Below are 16,277 nucleotides of genomic sequence, written 5' to 3'. Positions count from 1 at the left end.
GATAGTGTTGCTCTGAGGAGGATTCTGAGAATCCTGTCTGGGCTCAGGTGACAGAAACTGGTTGATGCCTGCGCTGCCAAGGGTTATACATGCCATCACTGATTTTGACACTAAGGCTAGGTCTGATTTCCAAGAATTGCTAAATTGCATTATAGTCATCTTTAATTCTATAAATACTAGGTGGAATTCTGAATATTCTTATCTGCATTGATACTTGTTTTGATGTATTATTTTCTAGGTTTATCCAATTCTCACACACCTGTGAGACCCCCTAGTACCTCTAGTACTGGCAGTCGAGGCAGGTGAGTATTAACATTATTAGTAGTTTTTTTTCACCCTTAAGAAAAATTTTGAACATGTATTTTAAAAAGTAGAAAATTACCTTGAACTCTTATGCTTATCACCTGGCTTCAACAATTACCAAGTTATAGCCAGTCTTAACCTCCTCTGTGTACCCATACATTACTCCCTGGTCTGGATTATTTTGAACCATTGCTATCTGCAGATATATTGACATCAAAATCTATTTATATGTTGAAGAAATATATTGTTTCCCATACAGAGTTTTCCCCACCTTGTCATTTAAATATAGTATGTGCTATTTTTTTCCTCAGTGTTGGTAATTTTGATCAGGGGGAAGGTGAGGCAAGAAGAACACTTCATTGATGGTGGCATGTACGTCCATCGGGGCATCTAACATTTGGCGGTTTTTGTTTGTGACAGCCACCATTAATTGATCTTTGCCTAGCTCTTTTTTTTTTTTTTTCCCAACTAGTTGAAAAATAGTGGTATTTTAATTACTGTGTTATATCTTTTCATGTACCAATTTAGAATATCTCTAGAAAGAGAAACTTTTTTGTCACCGGCTATTTGGTTATAGGACAGGCAGAAGAGATTCTTTCTCTTTATTTCTGTTTGTATAATAGTTGATTCCCAGCACCTTCCAACAGGGACCAGTGAGTTTTTATTATCTCTTTAACTCATGTATTTAAACATTTTATATATTACTAACTATTAAGGATGCTATTTTTATTGAAGGGTTATATTGTTCAGTCTTTGGCCTATCAGAGCTTTTTCAGTTTGGCTTCCTAGGCCTTTGGTATAACCCCAGTAGTCTTAGAAAGCTTCCTTATTTCTTGTTCTGAAATGATGTTCCAGGTTTGTCTTAACATATTTCCTGCCTCAGGCCTAGAGCCCACCATTTTTCTTAGAAATGGTTGTATTAGTGAGGAAATAGTGCTTGGAGACAGTCTTCTGGGCACTAGGGACACTAGCTGCTGCTGAGTTGTTTGTTATGCCTTTTTGGTGAAGATAGGTAAGAAATGGGATGACATTTGGAGTGTATTAACATAAGATAGAATAAATGTGTAAATGTTGCCTGATTTTTATACTTAAGTTTGAATAACTTAGTATGATGCAGGAAAGATTTAAGCTACATGTTTTTTTTAATTTGGGTTTGTGTGCATTTTGAAGACTAGTGATATTAAATACTTGCTTGCCTTTTTAATTATACCTTAAGTAAATAATCAGTACTTTGAAAAGAAAAGCACTTTGAATACTTGAGCAATTGAGTGAAAAGGTATTCATTCTCAGTAGCACTACAGTCTTACCAGTTACTCACTTCTCTCGGCAGTGGTTTTGCTTTGTGGTCTAGATAGAACTGATTAGTCATAGACCTGTCCTCTTAACCTATCATTTTGTTGATTCAAATAAGGATATTCTGGGTTGTTGACTACTTGTTATTCTCTTCTCCCAATTTCCTGTCCTCAAAAGCTAAAATAGAGTTTACTTTGAGGAGGCTTCATAAACTACTATTATTAATGCTGTTTTCTTCATTAGTTTGGGGGCAGAGAAGAATCGAAATTACTTTTATAGAGAAGAACAATTGCTAACATTCTATATTAACTAGTCTGGGAAAATGGTTATTTACTGGATTTCTTTAATGACTTAGTATAAGTGCCTCACACCATAAAAATGTTTTTAGGGTCTTCTGAAAGTTTGATACAGGTTTTTAAATTTTTTTTTTTTTTTTAATTTGACAGACAGAGATCAAAGGTAGGCAGAGAGGCAGGCAGAGAGAGAGGAGGAAGCAGGCTCCCCGCTGAGCAGAGAGCCTGATGCGGGGCTCGATCCCAGGACCCTGGGATCATGACCTGAGCCGAAGGCAGAGGCATTAACCCACTGAGCCACCCAGGTGCCCCTGATAATACGTTTTTAAAGAATCTGAAGCTATGCTTATATCATACTTCTTTTACCTGCATTATAAGGTGTCTTTAGCTTCTAGAAAGTTGGTTCTTTTCACTTTAATGAATATTACCTTTCATATAATTGATTTTATGTATATTATACAAGCACATTTGACTTTCTAAATTGTTCTTTATTAGCTGTGGGTCGTCAGGAAGAACTGCTGAGAAGACAGGTCTTAGTTTCAAGTCTGATCAAGTGAAGGTCAAGCAAGAACCTGGGACTGAAGATGAAGTATGTAGCTTTTCAGGAGCTGTGAAACAAGAAAAGACAGAGGACGGCAGGAGGAGTGCCTGCATGGTAAGCTCCCACTGGAGCCTGTCAGGGATTCAAGGAGGCCATTTCATGGATTCTTCCATCTCTGCATATTAGACTGAATAGTGGTTCTACGGACACTTACTTATTTTTGGATATTTATGCCTGGTATAATCCAAATCTCTCTGTAATTCAAGTTTTTCATCTAAGTGTCAGCTGTAATTTGTCATAAAAGGTTTAATTGTATTAAGGATTCATTTGAAATGATCTTTTAGTTTGTTATTGGTCAGTATTTTTGCCATGATTCTAAATTGGGTTCTATTTTGTTTTGACTTCATTAGTCATCTCAACAGTCTCAGGCCACAAAAGATCCTTTACTGTTTTCCTGGATCTGTTGAGTTCAGGATTAGGACTGCTGATGTGAAAGAAGTTTAATGATCAAAGAGTGGTGTGATGGGAAGATTGCCTTTGGCTTATGAATTATTAACCATTTAAGAGTTTTTCAGGTAGAACATTTTATAAAATTTATAATATAGAATGAAGGAAGGCCTCCTATTCCTCCTCCTGTGCTGACACCCCCCATTCTCCAGCAGTAAATTTTGATCTTGTTTTTTTCCTTCCTGCCCAGGCTTGGGTGTCATTTTCTACTTGGTTAGCGTATAGACATTTCAGATTGGAGTATTAGCATATATAACACAGTATATTTACATTTGAGAGCAAAGGGATTTAGTCTTGTATTTGGATTAGTGTCCCATCATCCAGTATCCGATTTAGAAAGTGCTTGCAGAAAACTGGGTGCAGAAGGGTAGTGAAAGATTTTTTTACCATTTTCACAATCTTCTTACTTGAGTAAAATGATGATAGGTAGGCAGAATAACATTTCTTAAAAGCTGTGCAACAGATTCTTGGGTGAAAAATAGGGTATCATAATCAGCTCTTTGTAGGAAAAGTATAACCCTATGCTCACTTTACAATCAGTATGTTTAACAGTTTGATTAATTTTCTTATTATCCAAGTGAACCAATATTAGAGTGCTCTATAAAATCATAAATTAACATGCCTAATAATTTTGGATTTATTTTCTTTCCTTTCTGTCACTAGTGTCATTTCCAAATTAATTTTAAGTTATGTATATGTGTATTGACATAATTCTTTTTTTTTTGTGTGTGTGTGTGTGTGTATTGACATAATTCTTAAGTTACACGCACACTGCATACACTAAGGATTAAATGATTGTTTAAGAATTTGTCCTCGTTTTGTTTTAGTTGAGCAGTCCTGAGAGTAGCTTGACACCACCTCTTTCAACCAACCTGCATCTAGAGAGTGAGTTGGATGCATTAGCAAGCCTGGAAAACCATGTGAAAACTGAACCTGCAGATACAAATGAAAGCTGCAAACAGTCAGGGCTCAACAGCCTTGTTAATGGAAAGTCCCCAATTCGAAGCCTCATACACAGGTCGTCAAGGATTGGAGGAGATGGCAGTAGCAAAGATGATGATCCAAATGAAGACTGGTGTGCTGTCTGCCAAAATGGAGGGGATCTCTTGTGCTGTGAAAAATGTCCAAAGGTCTTTCATCTAACTTGTCATGTTCCAACACTTCTTAGCTTTCCAAGGTACCAGTGAAATAGTTGATTTTTTTGTTCTTGTTTATTTTTATAGGCTAAAATACAAACAAAATTGTCCCTGCAGATGGCCTTCCTAACCATCGCATACTGTTTCTGTAAAATAAGGAGCCTGTTATTCCTTTGATAGTACCTTCTAGAGAAACTGATAGCTGAATGGTGAAATGTCCAAGATTTAAGTAGTGTATGAATGGTAAAAAGTAGACTGTTTCCTGGCCTTCAGTTTATACTTAGTATAAGCAAAGTAGATAAAACTCTGAATTATGAGAGAGGTCTGGGGTGTTGGAGAAGTTAGTCAATTTCCTATTGAAGCTGAATTTCTTACCTATTGCCGTCAATCTTAATAGGGTCTACAATAATTTCACTTAAGAATACTATTCAGTGGGAGACAGTTGTGTTGTGTCTTACCTAGAACCTATTATTCTGAAGTTTGAAAGCTTTTGAAAGGCATTTTAAATGAAAAAGTACTTTGTAAAAAAGCTTTCACAGCTTGAATATTTTTAGGTATTGCTTCCTCTTGACCCCTAGAAGCAGTTCATTGGTAGTGCCAGCCTGGAGCACTGTGTGCACATTTCTCATTTAACAAGTTGTGTTCGTACTATTTTGTCTCCAGTTGATTTTGTAGACCAGTTTCCCTCTTCCCAAACCCTTACCCCCAAATAACCCTTTTAAGTGACAATAAATAGTGTTCTTGGGAAAGCCCAACTTTTTTCTGCCTGTAGATAAAACATTCACATTTCAGTTGAGTAAATGAAGCAGTGAATTGAGTAAATTGAAGCAGTGATTTCAGTTGAGTAAATGCTACCCATTTTGAATAATTCAACCTTTTGGATTAGAAAAATACTGGCTATATAAACAGTGCCAGAATATTTTTCTGAAGAATCATAACTCTTACCTAGGTCTTAAGAGAGGTACAGTCATTTGCCAGAGATGTAACAAGGGCCTTCTTTTATTTTACTCTTTTATAGAAAAAAGCATTGACATTTTAATGTTGTAATTAAGGCTTTTCGTATTTTTCTTCCCTTTGGGTAGTAACATCTGCTGGAATGTTAGAATTTTGCCACTGAATGCTTCCTCTCAAAGGCTGATACTTTGGAAGGAATTGGAACTGTTGGAAAAGACTGGGATGGTCTCAAGACTTAGAGTTTCTTTATGGTAGGGGAGAGAAGGGAAGAATTACTGGGAATGAACCATTTTAGAATTTATGGTTTGATGGAAATCCTGATGTAAACAAACTAGACTGAACAAATTTAAAGGTTAAGGGGTATATGTATATGTGTTTGTACTTATGGAGATATGTATTCTTGGCTTTTGACTGGCCATGGAGAAGAATTGTTTTATTTTTGGCATATTTAATACATGCCATACCAGTATGGGATACCTGAGGAGTTCCGTAACCCATACTCTTTACTTTTGTGAACGTGGGGTCATTGTGAGATAGTAATGGGGTTGACATTCCGTCTTATGCTGTAAGTACTAACCCTCAACTTGGTGTTATGAAGAGATTGCTTTTGAAATGCAGGGCTACAGTTTTATAAAGCGTTCTAGAAAGTAATTAATTGAAGACTGGGAAAAAAGTTTTGGGAAGCTTTTATCAGACAACTTTGAGATTTGACAAGAATGCAGCCTTTCTTCCCCTCAAAAACCGTGGAAGGAAAGAAAAACTGGAGACTTAATTCCAGAGAACTAGCTTCTCTAGCATGGGTTTTACTATAATTACAGGGACTAATTGCCTGTTTCTCTTTAGTGGGGACTGGATATGCACATTTTGCAGAGATATTGGGAAACCAGAAGTTGAATATGATTGTGATAATTTGCAACATAGTAAGAAGGGGAAAACTGCACAAGGGTTAAGCCCCGTGGACCAAAGGGTAAGTGTCATATAAGTTGGATTTATTATTAGGGATTCTGTAGTTGTCTGGCTATACACTGGAGACTTTACATCCAGCTTCCTCATACTTAACATGTCCCAACCAAAAGCATGATTTCAAAAAAACATAAATAATAAACAAGCAAATAACAATGTAAAAACTGCACTCTTCTACGGTATTTCCCATCATAAATGGTACCACCATTTATTTCTGTTGCACAAGCCTTTCTAGTGAAAGATCAGGAATGACCCTAATACAATTTGCTTACTTGTCCTCACCATCACCTTCTGAGATAGCTATCATGGTGGTTCATCTGCACTAGCATAATAAACTTCACTCAGACTCCCTGAGTTTACTCTTGACTCTTTATACTGTAGTTTTCTGTACTGTATGTAGTATTTTTTTTTTCTAAGATTATAGAGAGCACAATGTGGGGAGGGGCAGAAGACGAGGGAGGAGAGAATCTGAAGCAGACTCCAGGCAGAGCCCAACCCAAAGCTTGATCCCATAACCCTGAGACCACGACCTCAGCCCAAATCAAGAGTGGGACACCCATCTGACTGAGCCACCCAGGCGCTCCTACATAATATTTTTTTAAAAAATATAAACAAGTCTGTCACTTCCTGTAATAGCTTTCTGTCATTAAAAATGAAATCCAGGGGCGCCTGGGTGCCTCAGTGGGTTAAGCCTCTGCCTTCAGCTCAGGTCTTGATCTCAGGGTCCTGGGATTGGGTCCCGCATCGGCCTCTCTGCTCAACAGGGGGTCTGCTTCCCTCTCTCTCTCTCTCTCTCTGCCTGCCTCTCTGCATACTTGTGATCTCTCTCTATCAAATAAATAAATAAAATCTTAAAAAAAAAATGAAATCCAGAATCCTTTCCTCATTTCACTCAGATTTCTGCAGATGTGGTCTATAGTCTCTTCTCCAAAAACAAAAGCTCTCTCGTCATTACAGTTACGTTTGGCTCCGATCTGGTGTATGTACTTGCGGAATCCCCCTCTAATATCTGTTTAGCGTGTACTGACTTCTGTTAAAAGAAGTTTAAGCAAATGAAAACTATAAATGTAAAATGCATTTCAGTTTACTTTTGACTGTATAAAAAATTCTAGAATTGTATTGAGAAGACATAGTTTGTAGTTAATTTTAGACCTGCATGGTGTCATTTCAGGAAAAGAAAGAATAATATGTGTCCTTCTTGCATCAGAGAATAGCAAAAGCAGTAGTTTATAGATTACTATGGATAACGAGGTAATCCTGCGGTGCCTGGGTGGCTTACTTGTTAAGCATCTGCCTTCAGCTCAGGTCATGATTTCAGGATGCTGGAATCGAGACCTGCATCAGGCTCTCTGCTCAGCTGGAGACATGCTTCTCCCTCTCCCATTCCTCCTGCTTGTGTTCCCTCTCTAATTGTTTCTATGTCAAATAGATAAATAAAATCTTAAAAAAAAAAAAAAAAGGTTACTAGGTAATCCTAATTACTAGGATTTAGAGAATTACCTAGTAATCTATGAATTTTTACACAGAATGCTATGTTGCTTTTATGACTCCTTTCCATCTCTGTAAATAGTCAGTAGTAGATAAATTACCTTAGTCATCGTCTAAGAACAAAAGCCACCCTCTATTTTCAATAAATTCTTTAAAAGCAGAACAGAAGGTAGTCTCAGAACTAAATGGGAGGGGTGCCTGGGTGGCTCAGTGGGTTAACTCCTCTGCCTTGGGCTCAGGTCATGATCCCAGGTTCCTGGGATCGAGCCCTGCATTGGGCTCTCTGCTTAGCAGGGAGCCTGCTTCCCTTCCTCTCTCTCTACCTACTTATGATCTCTCTGTGTCAAATAAATAAATAAAATCTTTTTTTTTAAAAAAAAAAACCTAAATGGGAAGCAAGGGAAACAAGATGGTTTTCTTTGGGTATGTGTATTTAGATAAGTCAGTATATAGGAGGCATATATTGAGTTTGTTGTAATAAGGCTTTGTAGTGATAAAGTTCTCTTAAGAATATCTTATTAGGGGAATAAACATTTCATGTGTTTTCCTTTCTTTGTTTTGGTCCAGAAATGTGAACGACTTCTGCTTTACCTCTATTGCCATGAATTAAGTATTGAATTCCAGGAACCGGTTCCTGCTTCGGTGAGTTGTTTATTTTATGACCTCCCTAGTGAAGAAGCTTGGTATAAGACTTGAGAGTATTGGCTCTGGTCTTAAGGCTTCTCATCTTAGTCTTCTTGAATGATCTCAGCCTCTCCAAGGTTCAAGTTTCCTTCTCTAATGCTATTTCTTACCCCATTTTGGATATTCCAAGAACACATAGGATACCTTTATAGAATGTTTTAGCATAGTACCTGATAATTATCAGTACCTGATAATGTCAGTACGTATTAATCCAAAATTTTATTAGGGCTCTTATGGATGTGTGATTCACTTGTCAAAAATTGCATTTTGTTTTTTAAAAGTTTTTGTTGCTGTCATGACAAAGTAATGAATTTAACTTCTGTGTTCTCTTTCACTTTTAAAATGGACATAAGGGATATAGATGTAATGGAAAGAATCTTGGACTAAGAGTCGGAATACTTAACTTCTCCCAGTTCTGCCATTAAACTAGCCTTAAAACTTTGGGCAAATTTCTTAATTTTCTGCCTTTACCTTTTTAAACGTACAGTGGGAGTACTGGACTGAAATATTTCTAAAATTCCAGTTCTATGATTCTAGGCTCTGTACCTTGAGGAGAAAATAATCTCTACGTAAGTATTAATTTGAATAAAAATGTAAAATTGAAGCTTTCACACTGGCTCTTATCTTACGAAGATAAGCCCTCTTTACCAACAGTCAAGATTAAGAAAGGACTGGAAATTTTGCAAGTCAATGCTCTTTGTTTATCTTAAAGGAGACTTTTTGTTAGGAATAAAAGCTCTAAAGTCCCATAGGAAAAGGAATATCATGGGTGCTCAGGCTTCATGAATGGAATGAGAATATGCTATATACATTTGCTCACCATCATTTGTTGAATTAAGACATTGTTGAATGCCAGGCCTGCAATAGAATATTAAATAGTTGAATTGTTTACTGGGTAGGCTCAGAAAGGAATTTTAAAGCACAAAAGCCCTAGACACAGGAACATGTTTTGTACAAATAGTAACCATCTGATACTAGGAAGTTTGTCTTCAAGTATAGGGATTTTACAGTAGAAAATAACTTTTAAATATTTCTTTTTGTGAACTGTTTAAATAGCTTCTCCAAGTTCAGTTGTTTCTCAAGAATACAACTTTCTGGCTAAAAGTTGGGGCCAGAACACTCTCTGGCATGATCATTAAAGGGTTAATGAAAATTTTCTTGTGTTATTTATCCTCTTTCTCCTCTGTTGTTTTATGTCCAGAGTTCTTTGTGGTATAAAGTTATAGCCTCTAAAAGACAACATTCTAGTGATAATAATAATAAATTTTGTTTTTATATTTTCTTAAAAAACAAAATAAAACAAAACTCTTCAGGTGTCATAGTATTCTGATGAGCCAGATGTGTCCTTAACACTAATGTTGGCTAGCTTTGCTGATCGCGTTCTTTCCAAATCTCCTTACCACAGATAGAGCTTTGAGGCCTTCATAACCATTAAGACTGCCATAGATTCTGAATATGATTTGGTTTTTATGATAAATGATTGGGGCATAAGATTTAAAATACCTTCACTATACCTAAAATTTTCAAGTAGCTGGCTCAGTAATTAATATATGCTGTACATTTTCAAATAAAACAGTTTGGTATTTTTGGAGAATCCTTAGGTATCCTTATTTATTTGTTTCTTTAGATACCAAACTACTATAAAATTATAAAGAAACCAATGGATTTATCTACCGTGAAAAAGAAGCTTCAGAAAAAACATTCCCAACACTACCAAATCCCAGATGACTTTGTGGCTGATGTCCGTTTGATCTTCAAGAACTGTGAAAGGTTTAATGAAGTATGTTAGCTTCCAAACTATAAAGTCTTGGATTATTAGTTTTTGGTTTTTGCTTGTTTATTTTTTTATTATATTTTTCCTGCTAAGAGATTTTTCTAATTTGATTGAAAATTTTTTTTCTCCTGCGGTTGTGTCAAAAGTAAAATTTGATTGCATCCACAGCTCTAATGAAGAAAGTTTATTGTGTATAATTGGAGTATATTGGATATGCCTTTTTGAAGCTGAGGGTTGAGATATACAAGTATAGAGAGTAGACTCTAGTTAAGTATATGGAAAATGATTATTAAATAGTCTATATTTGGGGTTCATTTAGGAAAGGCACTTGTACTGGTTCCTTTGATTTTATTATTAACGTAGGTTAATAATGTTAACCTATTAAATGTAGAACCCTGAAATCATAAACTAATTTCTGGTGGCTCATCTTGAATAGTAGCCCAGAGTATATAATGTTGAGTTTTCTAATCTCAGCAATACGACTTTTATTAACTTCCATGGTGTATTTTTTTTGAGGATAAGGATGGGCTCTCCTTGAGGAAAAATATGCTATATGACTCACTTCTTCAAGGAAATTGTTTTGTTTTCTTTGAGAAAAGGCAAGTCTCTTACTGTTAGAGAAGATTTTCATTATTCTATGAGAAGAAAATGGAATTAGATAAGAATCTACAAAACCTTTAGAAAGCTCAATAGTAAAATATCTTTATTACTGGTGAAATTTGGTGCCATATGACTATTACTAAAAGGACATCAAATCATTTAACATATACTCATAGCTACCTCTGGAAGCATCTAGATGACCTTTTTAATATTTGGGGGAAAAAAATCCTTAAGGTTAAAAGTATAGTGTAGCAGTATACTGCAGAAAGTATAGTAAAACCTTACTCACTTGAACTTAAAATTGATATAGTTCCACTTTTTGTCTTACTTTCTAATCCAGTTAGATTATTTTCAAATAAATGTGCTTTTATGAATTGTAGCTAACATCTGCAAGGAAGAAGACACATTTTATCTGCTTTAGCAATGATTAAATAATTTATGGTTAACAAATTGCCATACAGATAGAATTCTAAGTGGTTTGTTGATGGTTTGGCAGTTTTTAAAAAGCAACATTTCTTAATATGTTTAGTTTTTTTGTCTTCATGAGATTGATGTATTCAGTCAACCGCCATTTCCGATTGACTTACTAATTCAGAATTTGAAAGCATTCTTGAGGTTTCACAGTAGGTTTAGTAACAGAACTTTGTAAAGAAAGTGGTTCCATGTTCTGTAGAATTTGAGAAAGCACTTAATCTGGTTATAGCAATTTGTTCCCCCTAGTATGGCTGACTTTCGTCGCCAATCCTATGCAGTTTCATAACTTTAGAAAGGATTATAATTTCCCTTTTTTTTTTTTGACTCTGGTATCCTTTTTAGATGATGAAAGTTGTTCAAGTTTATGCAGAAACACAAGAGATTAATTTGAAGGTAAGCTTTTCAGACCATGCAAACTTGGTGAAGGAATATGCATTACCAACAGGTGAATATTCCTATCTTTTGCTTGCAGGCTGATTCAGAAGTAGCTCAGGCAGGGAAAGCAGTTGCATTGTACTTTGAAGATAAACTCACAGAGATCTACTCAGACAGGACCTTCGCACCTTTGCCAGAGTTTGAGCAGGAAGAGGATGATGGTGAGGTAACTGAGGACTCTGATGAAGACTTTATACAGCCCCGCAGGAAACGCCTAAAGTCAGATGAGAGACCAGTACATATAAAGTAAAATGACATGAACTTAAATAATTGTTTAAAAAAGAGAGAGAGAGAGAGAGAAAAGAAAACCTTTTATTTAAGTGTTGCTGGAATATCCTGCCTACAGTGGGCACCTCCTTGAAGAAGCTGATAGCTTTTACACAGTATTAGATTGAAGTAATGGACAGAAGTCACTTCTTGTCAAGAAAGGGGGAGAGAACTCTGTTTGCAACTTTAAAAGTAAAAGCAAAAGTGAAATGATTTGAAGATTCTGTAACTAAAGAGGATGGTTCTTTAGAATGGCAGTTGTTGGTGATCATGTGGTATTGATTGGTGCAGGATGCTGGGCGAACAAGTACATACTTGAGGGTCATGTCGCTTGATAAATTGTTTCTTTGGACAAGAGTGCACAGATACTAAAAACAACTTTCACGTCTCCCCTTCCACACACATACATACTGGTTTGTTTTCTAGCTAAAATCAGAGTTGCTCAGATTCCACTTTGATGTCAGTGCAGATGTGCATTGAATCATGCCATGACATTTTTTCTCACTTTGATGCTGTTGGGCCTTAGTTTTTATATCGGTTTAAAGAACTCAACAGTAGTTTTATTTTCTATTTATACCTAGAGTCTAGAAAACATCAGTGATCATCATTTAATCACTTTTAATGGTCTGCTGAAATAAATACAGTAACTTCTCAGTGGCAGATCTTATAGTAGTCATTTCCAGGAAAACACTTCCACACAATTGCACTTCCCAGTCAGACCATCTGATCATACAGTTACTCCCATCAAAGGCAGAATGTTTGTTTTAAAATTAATCTAGTTTTCTGTACATTTGAATTTGATTGAGAAGGTGACAACTGGCTCTTATCCAGTCTTCCTTCATATCAGTTTTCTGATAGACCACTATTGGCAAACAGTAATCTGTCAACTACCAAATGTGTAAAATTTTCTGTATTTCACTTTGTCTTATTTGTAAATAGTGAACTAAAACTTCTGGCAGATCAGCAACATTTGCTGAGCCTGTTTTTTAAGCTAATGTGTATTCTTACTAATGTTCCTATCAAGAATGGATTTGTAATATATGCTGTCTATTTCTAATGTTCACATTCATATTTTGAGGTTCTATCTTATTTTAATAGAGAACAGACTTCTCAGAAAATCTTCAGAAGCAGCTTATTATTAAATATCAAACTATTGAAATAAACCCGGTGGGGTTAGATTACTCATCTGTCCACCAAGTGGGACATTTGCATGGACTGGGGGCTTAACGGACTTAGAAGAGGCCTGTAAGTAAATCCTGAAAATGAGCCAATCCCCACTTGAATGGTTACTGGAGTAAACCCACCTTTACTACCCCGAGTTCAGCCCCTGAGGCAGATAAACCACCTTGGCTTGGTTTCATTTTTCTTCTCTTCATTTGTGATGCTCAGATCCAAGATGTGTGTTCTAGACTGTGTACAGGCTTCTCTTTTGTTGGATTAAAAAATTTAGTCCTACTTTTGTATGGACACCTTAGAATAAAAGTGACCAAAATAGAAGACTTGCCATTAGATATTTTTCAGACGTCAGCAGATTTGTGGCAAATCATTTGCCTTTTTAAAACTTCGGCTTCTGCAGTTCAGACAGTAGACTACTCAGTAAAAATTATTTGGCATAATTGTCTGAGGTAAATATTTTTTAGTGCATATTGAATCAAATAAAGTGCTCTAAAGAAATTATTATACACATTCCTTTGGGTTGTTTTTCTTTTCTTAACAAGCGTGGGGGGTAAACATGAATATTAATCAGAACTTCTGATGGTGTACGTTAAGTGGTGTTGATTTTATTACTGCTGTTGACTTCATTCTGTGACTTTCTTTTCGCTTCTCTTTCAGTTTTGTTATAAGTTCAGCTTTAAAACTTAAACTGAACTGTTTTATCATTTTACTCACATTTCAGATATCTAAGAAGAATTTTCTTAAAAGAGGGAGAGAATCGTTTTAAAATCCTTTATTTATGTGCATTTCCCTCTTTCCCACAACATTTATGATTTGAGTTTAGCAGACATATCTAGGGCATATTTGGGAAGTGAAGAGTAGCAGTATAACTTCCTTTTGTCAAGCCATTGATTTCTAATATTTTACATTTGTTCTTCAGTTGAGTCCTTTTCATGATTCTTAATTAAGTCTTTTATATAGGTTCTACCAATGGGGGAGAAACTACATTTTAATATTTATTTCTTGATATTTGGGGCCTTAAAAAATAATGTGTTCCCTTAAAGATATTTCTATGTTAGGTGAAAATTTTTTTTTTCTTTTAAGATTGGTTTTTGAAAAGCCACTTTACTGTCAACATTTAATAGACTCCATTTCTGTTAATAGAAGACAATTCATACTACAGAGAATTTACTATTAAGTAAATAGCTATCAACAAACTACCCTTAAATGCAAGTTCAGATTTCATGGAAGCTTTTTTCTTGTACACTGATCCATGTGTTCCTAAGCTGATTTGTTCAGCCACTATCTGATATAACCATTAAAAAAAGTATAAAAGCTTAAATTGATATTCAGATGTCTTCATGTTTTTCTATTAATTTATATTTCAAAAAAGCAAACCTTTTAACGTCAATTCCTAAAGGCAGTTTAATACTCTTTCTTTATTAAAAGACAGTATTTTAGACTTGGAGATGTTAAATGTTAACTTAAAAACTCGCAAAGCTTTGCAGTACTTCATTTCTGATCTCCCATCAGAACACTAAAAACAGTGTTCCTCAGTCTGTTCCGGTGGCCTAAATTTTTTTTTTTTTTTTTTAAAGCACTTGGCTCAGCTAATTCACTGAGTAAAGGAATTGTTTTGCAAGGTGAAGCATGTACATGTCCCAAAGTATGGTTAGATTGTAGGTCATGATCTATATAGAAACATTGAATCATTACCACAGAGATAATAAGGCATTGGATCTCTTGTTGAAATTATTCTTTTTGGAATCAACGAGGTACTTTCTGACTTCTATGTCTTATATAAAGGAATTTTAAATAATATTAAAGTCAGTTAATTCTCACTTTTTGTTGTAACAATTTTTGAGGTTTTTAGTTAATCCAAAGAAATAGTGTTTTTAAGTAGAAGCAAGAGGTTTATAGTGAGCAAATTGTTGGTTTACCAGTTACCTCAGCAGGTATCCTGCCCATGTAATTATTACTGATGAGTGGTCATAAGCCAGTAGATTTAGGTCTTCTGACTGTGCCCTTGGATTTTGGCCTACCACATGTTATACAGCAATCTCTTAGTATCCAAATTGGGAGTAGATGCTGTGGCCTCCCTCTCCCTTGGTCTTTTAAGTCCCTTAGCCATTCCCACTCACAACACAGGATGTATAAAGATCTCGTTTCTTGTTGAAGTCAACACTGCTTATTTGCATACTCAGCGTTGGATTGGTGAGTAGTTTTTATAAAATCCACCCACCCTAACTCCCTTAATTAGAACAATCAGATTCTTAATTCATACCATCTGTATTAATAATCTGCTGAAGATGATCCAAGGTTTTCAAGGTGTATCAGTTTGATCTTGAATTGAACCTGGATGCTTTCTTTTATTTTTCTGACAGTTCTCTCCTCCTCGATAAAGCAATAACACTGCTTTAAGTCTGTTGCCTAATAGGCACATCATAGTCCTCTCCCAGATGGTGATTTTATAGGAAAGTTTGTATGCATATCACCCAGTCTATCTTTTAAAAAATAAGAAATTTAAATGTACGCTGGAGCTTATGACAATATATTGTGGCATTTTATTTTAAAAATTGGGGAAAGTTGCATATTTTTTTAAAAGTAGGTATTTGAGTAAAAAAAAAATTGAAGGTACTTTTTTAAGAAAAAAAATTTATATGCCACAGTTTACATAGACATTTCAGATTTCAACATGTACTCTTGGATATGATGGTTTCTTTACTTGGCCAAAATGCATGTAAAACATATCTTCCATCTTAGTTCCTTGTGTTTGCCTTCGTGGTCTTTTATATATTTTTTATTGTATCTGAGAAAATTATCTTCAAAAATAGATCAATTTGGACGTATTTGTCATAATCATACTACAAAATGTACAAAATTAAGTTTAGCCCTTTTCTAGCAAGTAATCTATAAAAAATGCTCTTCTTTAAAATTCACCAAATTTGTATGTGGGAAGGCACTCAAATGATTTTGTAGGTGCCACTGCAATATTCCCTTTCAGGTGTGGCCTAAATTTCAGTCTTAAGAAGGAAGTGCTTGTCTGCTCCTGGTCTGAAAAATGTAGGCATTTACTATGTTTTAAATCACAGTGAAACATGTATATAAGCCTATAAAAAAACGGTATGTGCAATCTGAAAGCCTGTTATTTTCTATGTAGACATACACACGAAAGGGTTAAATTCACAGCCTTACTAGTTCCTTGCTTCCAGTATTTCAACTGGTCTCCTCCCCTCATTATTATTATTATTATTATTATTATTACTACTACTACTACAACTATTATTTTTGCACATAATTAACTACCCTTCAATATGATTCTTAAAGAAAAAGTGCTGTTTCTGTGGTATTGTATTCTCTAAATAATCATATTTAATTTTTTAAAACAAGGTTGCAGTTTCTAATTGTTC

At 35.3% G+C, this 16,277-nt stretch overlaps 1 protein-coding gene across 2 annotated transcripts in view; it reads left to right on the top strand.

Annotated features, from left to right (window-relative positions):
• TRIM33 (tripartite motif containing 33) overlaps positions 1-13,398 on the top strand; it is a 114,362-nt gene extending 100,964 nt beyond the window's left edge. Inside the window, exons 13-20 of one of the 2 annotated variants that reach the window (XM_044238959.1) lie at positions 239-302; positions 2,385-2,544; positions 3,765-4,114; positions 5,871-5,994; positions 8,046-8,120; positions 9,790-9,942; positions 11,353-11,403; positions 11,483-13,398. In XM_044238959.1, the coding sequence (XP_044094894.1) occupies positions 239-302; positions 2,385-2,544; positions 3,765-4,114; positions 5,871-5,994; positions 8,046-8,120; positions 9,790-9,942; positions 11,353-11,403; positions 11,483-11,695 (1,190 nt within the window). In that variant the 3' untranslated portion in view covers positions 11,696-13,398. The remainder of the gene's footprint in view (positions 1-238; positions 303-2,384; positions 2,545-3,764; positions 4,115-5,870; positions 5,995-8,045; positions 8,121-9,789; positions 9,943-11,352; positions 11,404-11,482) is intronic. The other variant, XM_044238960.1, reaches the window with a different exon arrangement.
• Positions 13,399-16,277: the final 2,879 nt, after the last annotated feature.

This window comes from Neovison vison, chromosome 2 (assembly GCF_020171115.1).
Source record: "Neovison vison isolate M4711 chromosome 2, ASM_NN_V1, whole genome shotgun sequence".
Classification (NCBI taxonomy): domain Eukaryota; kingdom Metazoa; phylum Chordata; class Mammalia; order Carnivora; family Mustelidae; genus Neogale; species Neogale vison.
The sequence above is the reverse complement of the archived record's forward strand: the minus strand, read 5'-3'. Positions and strand labels throughout refer to the sequence as shown.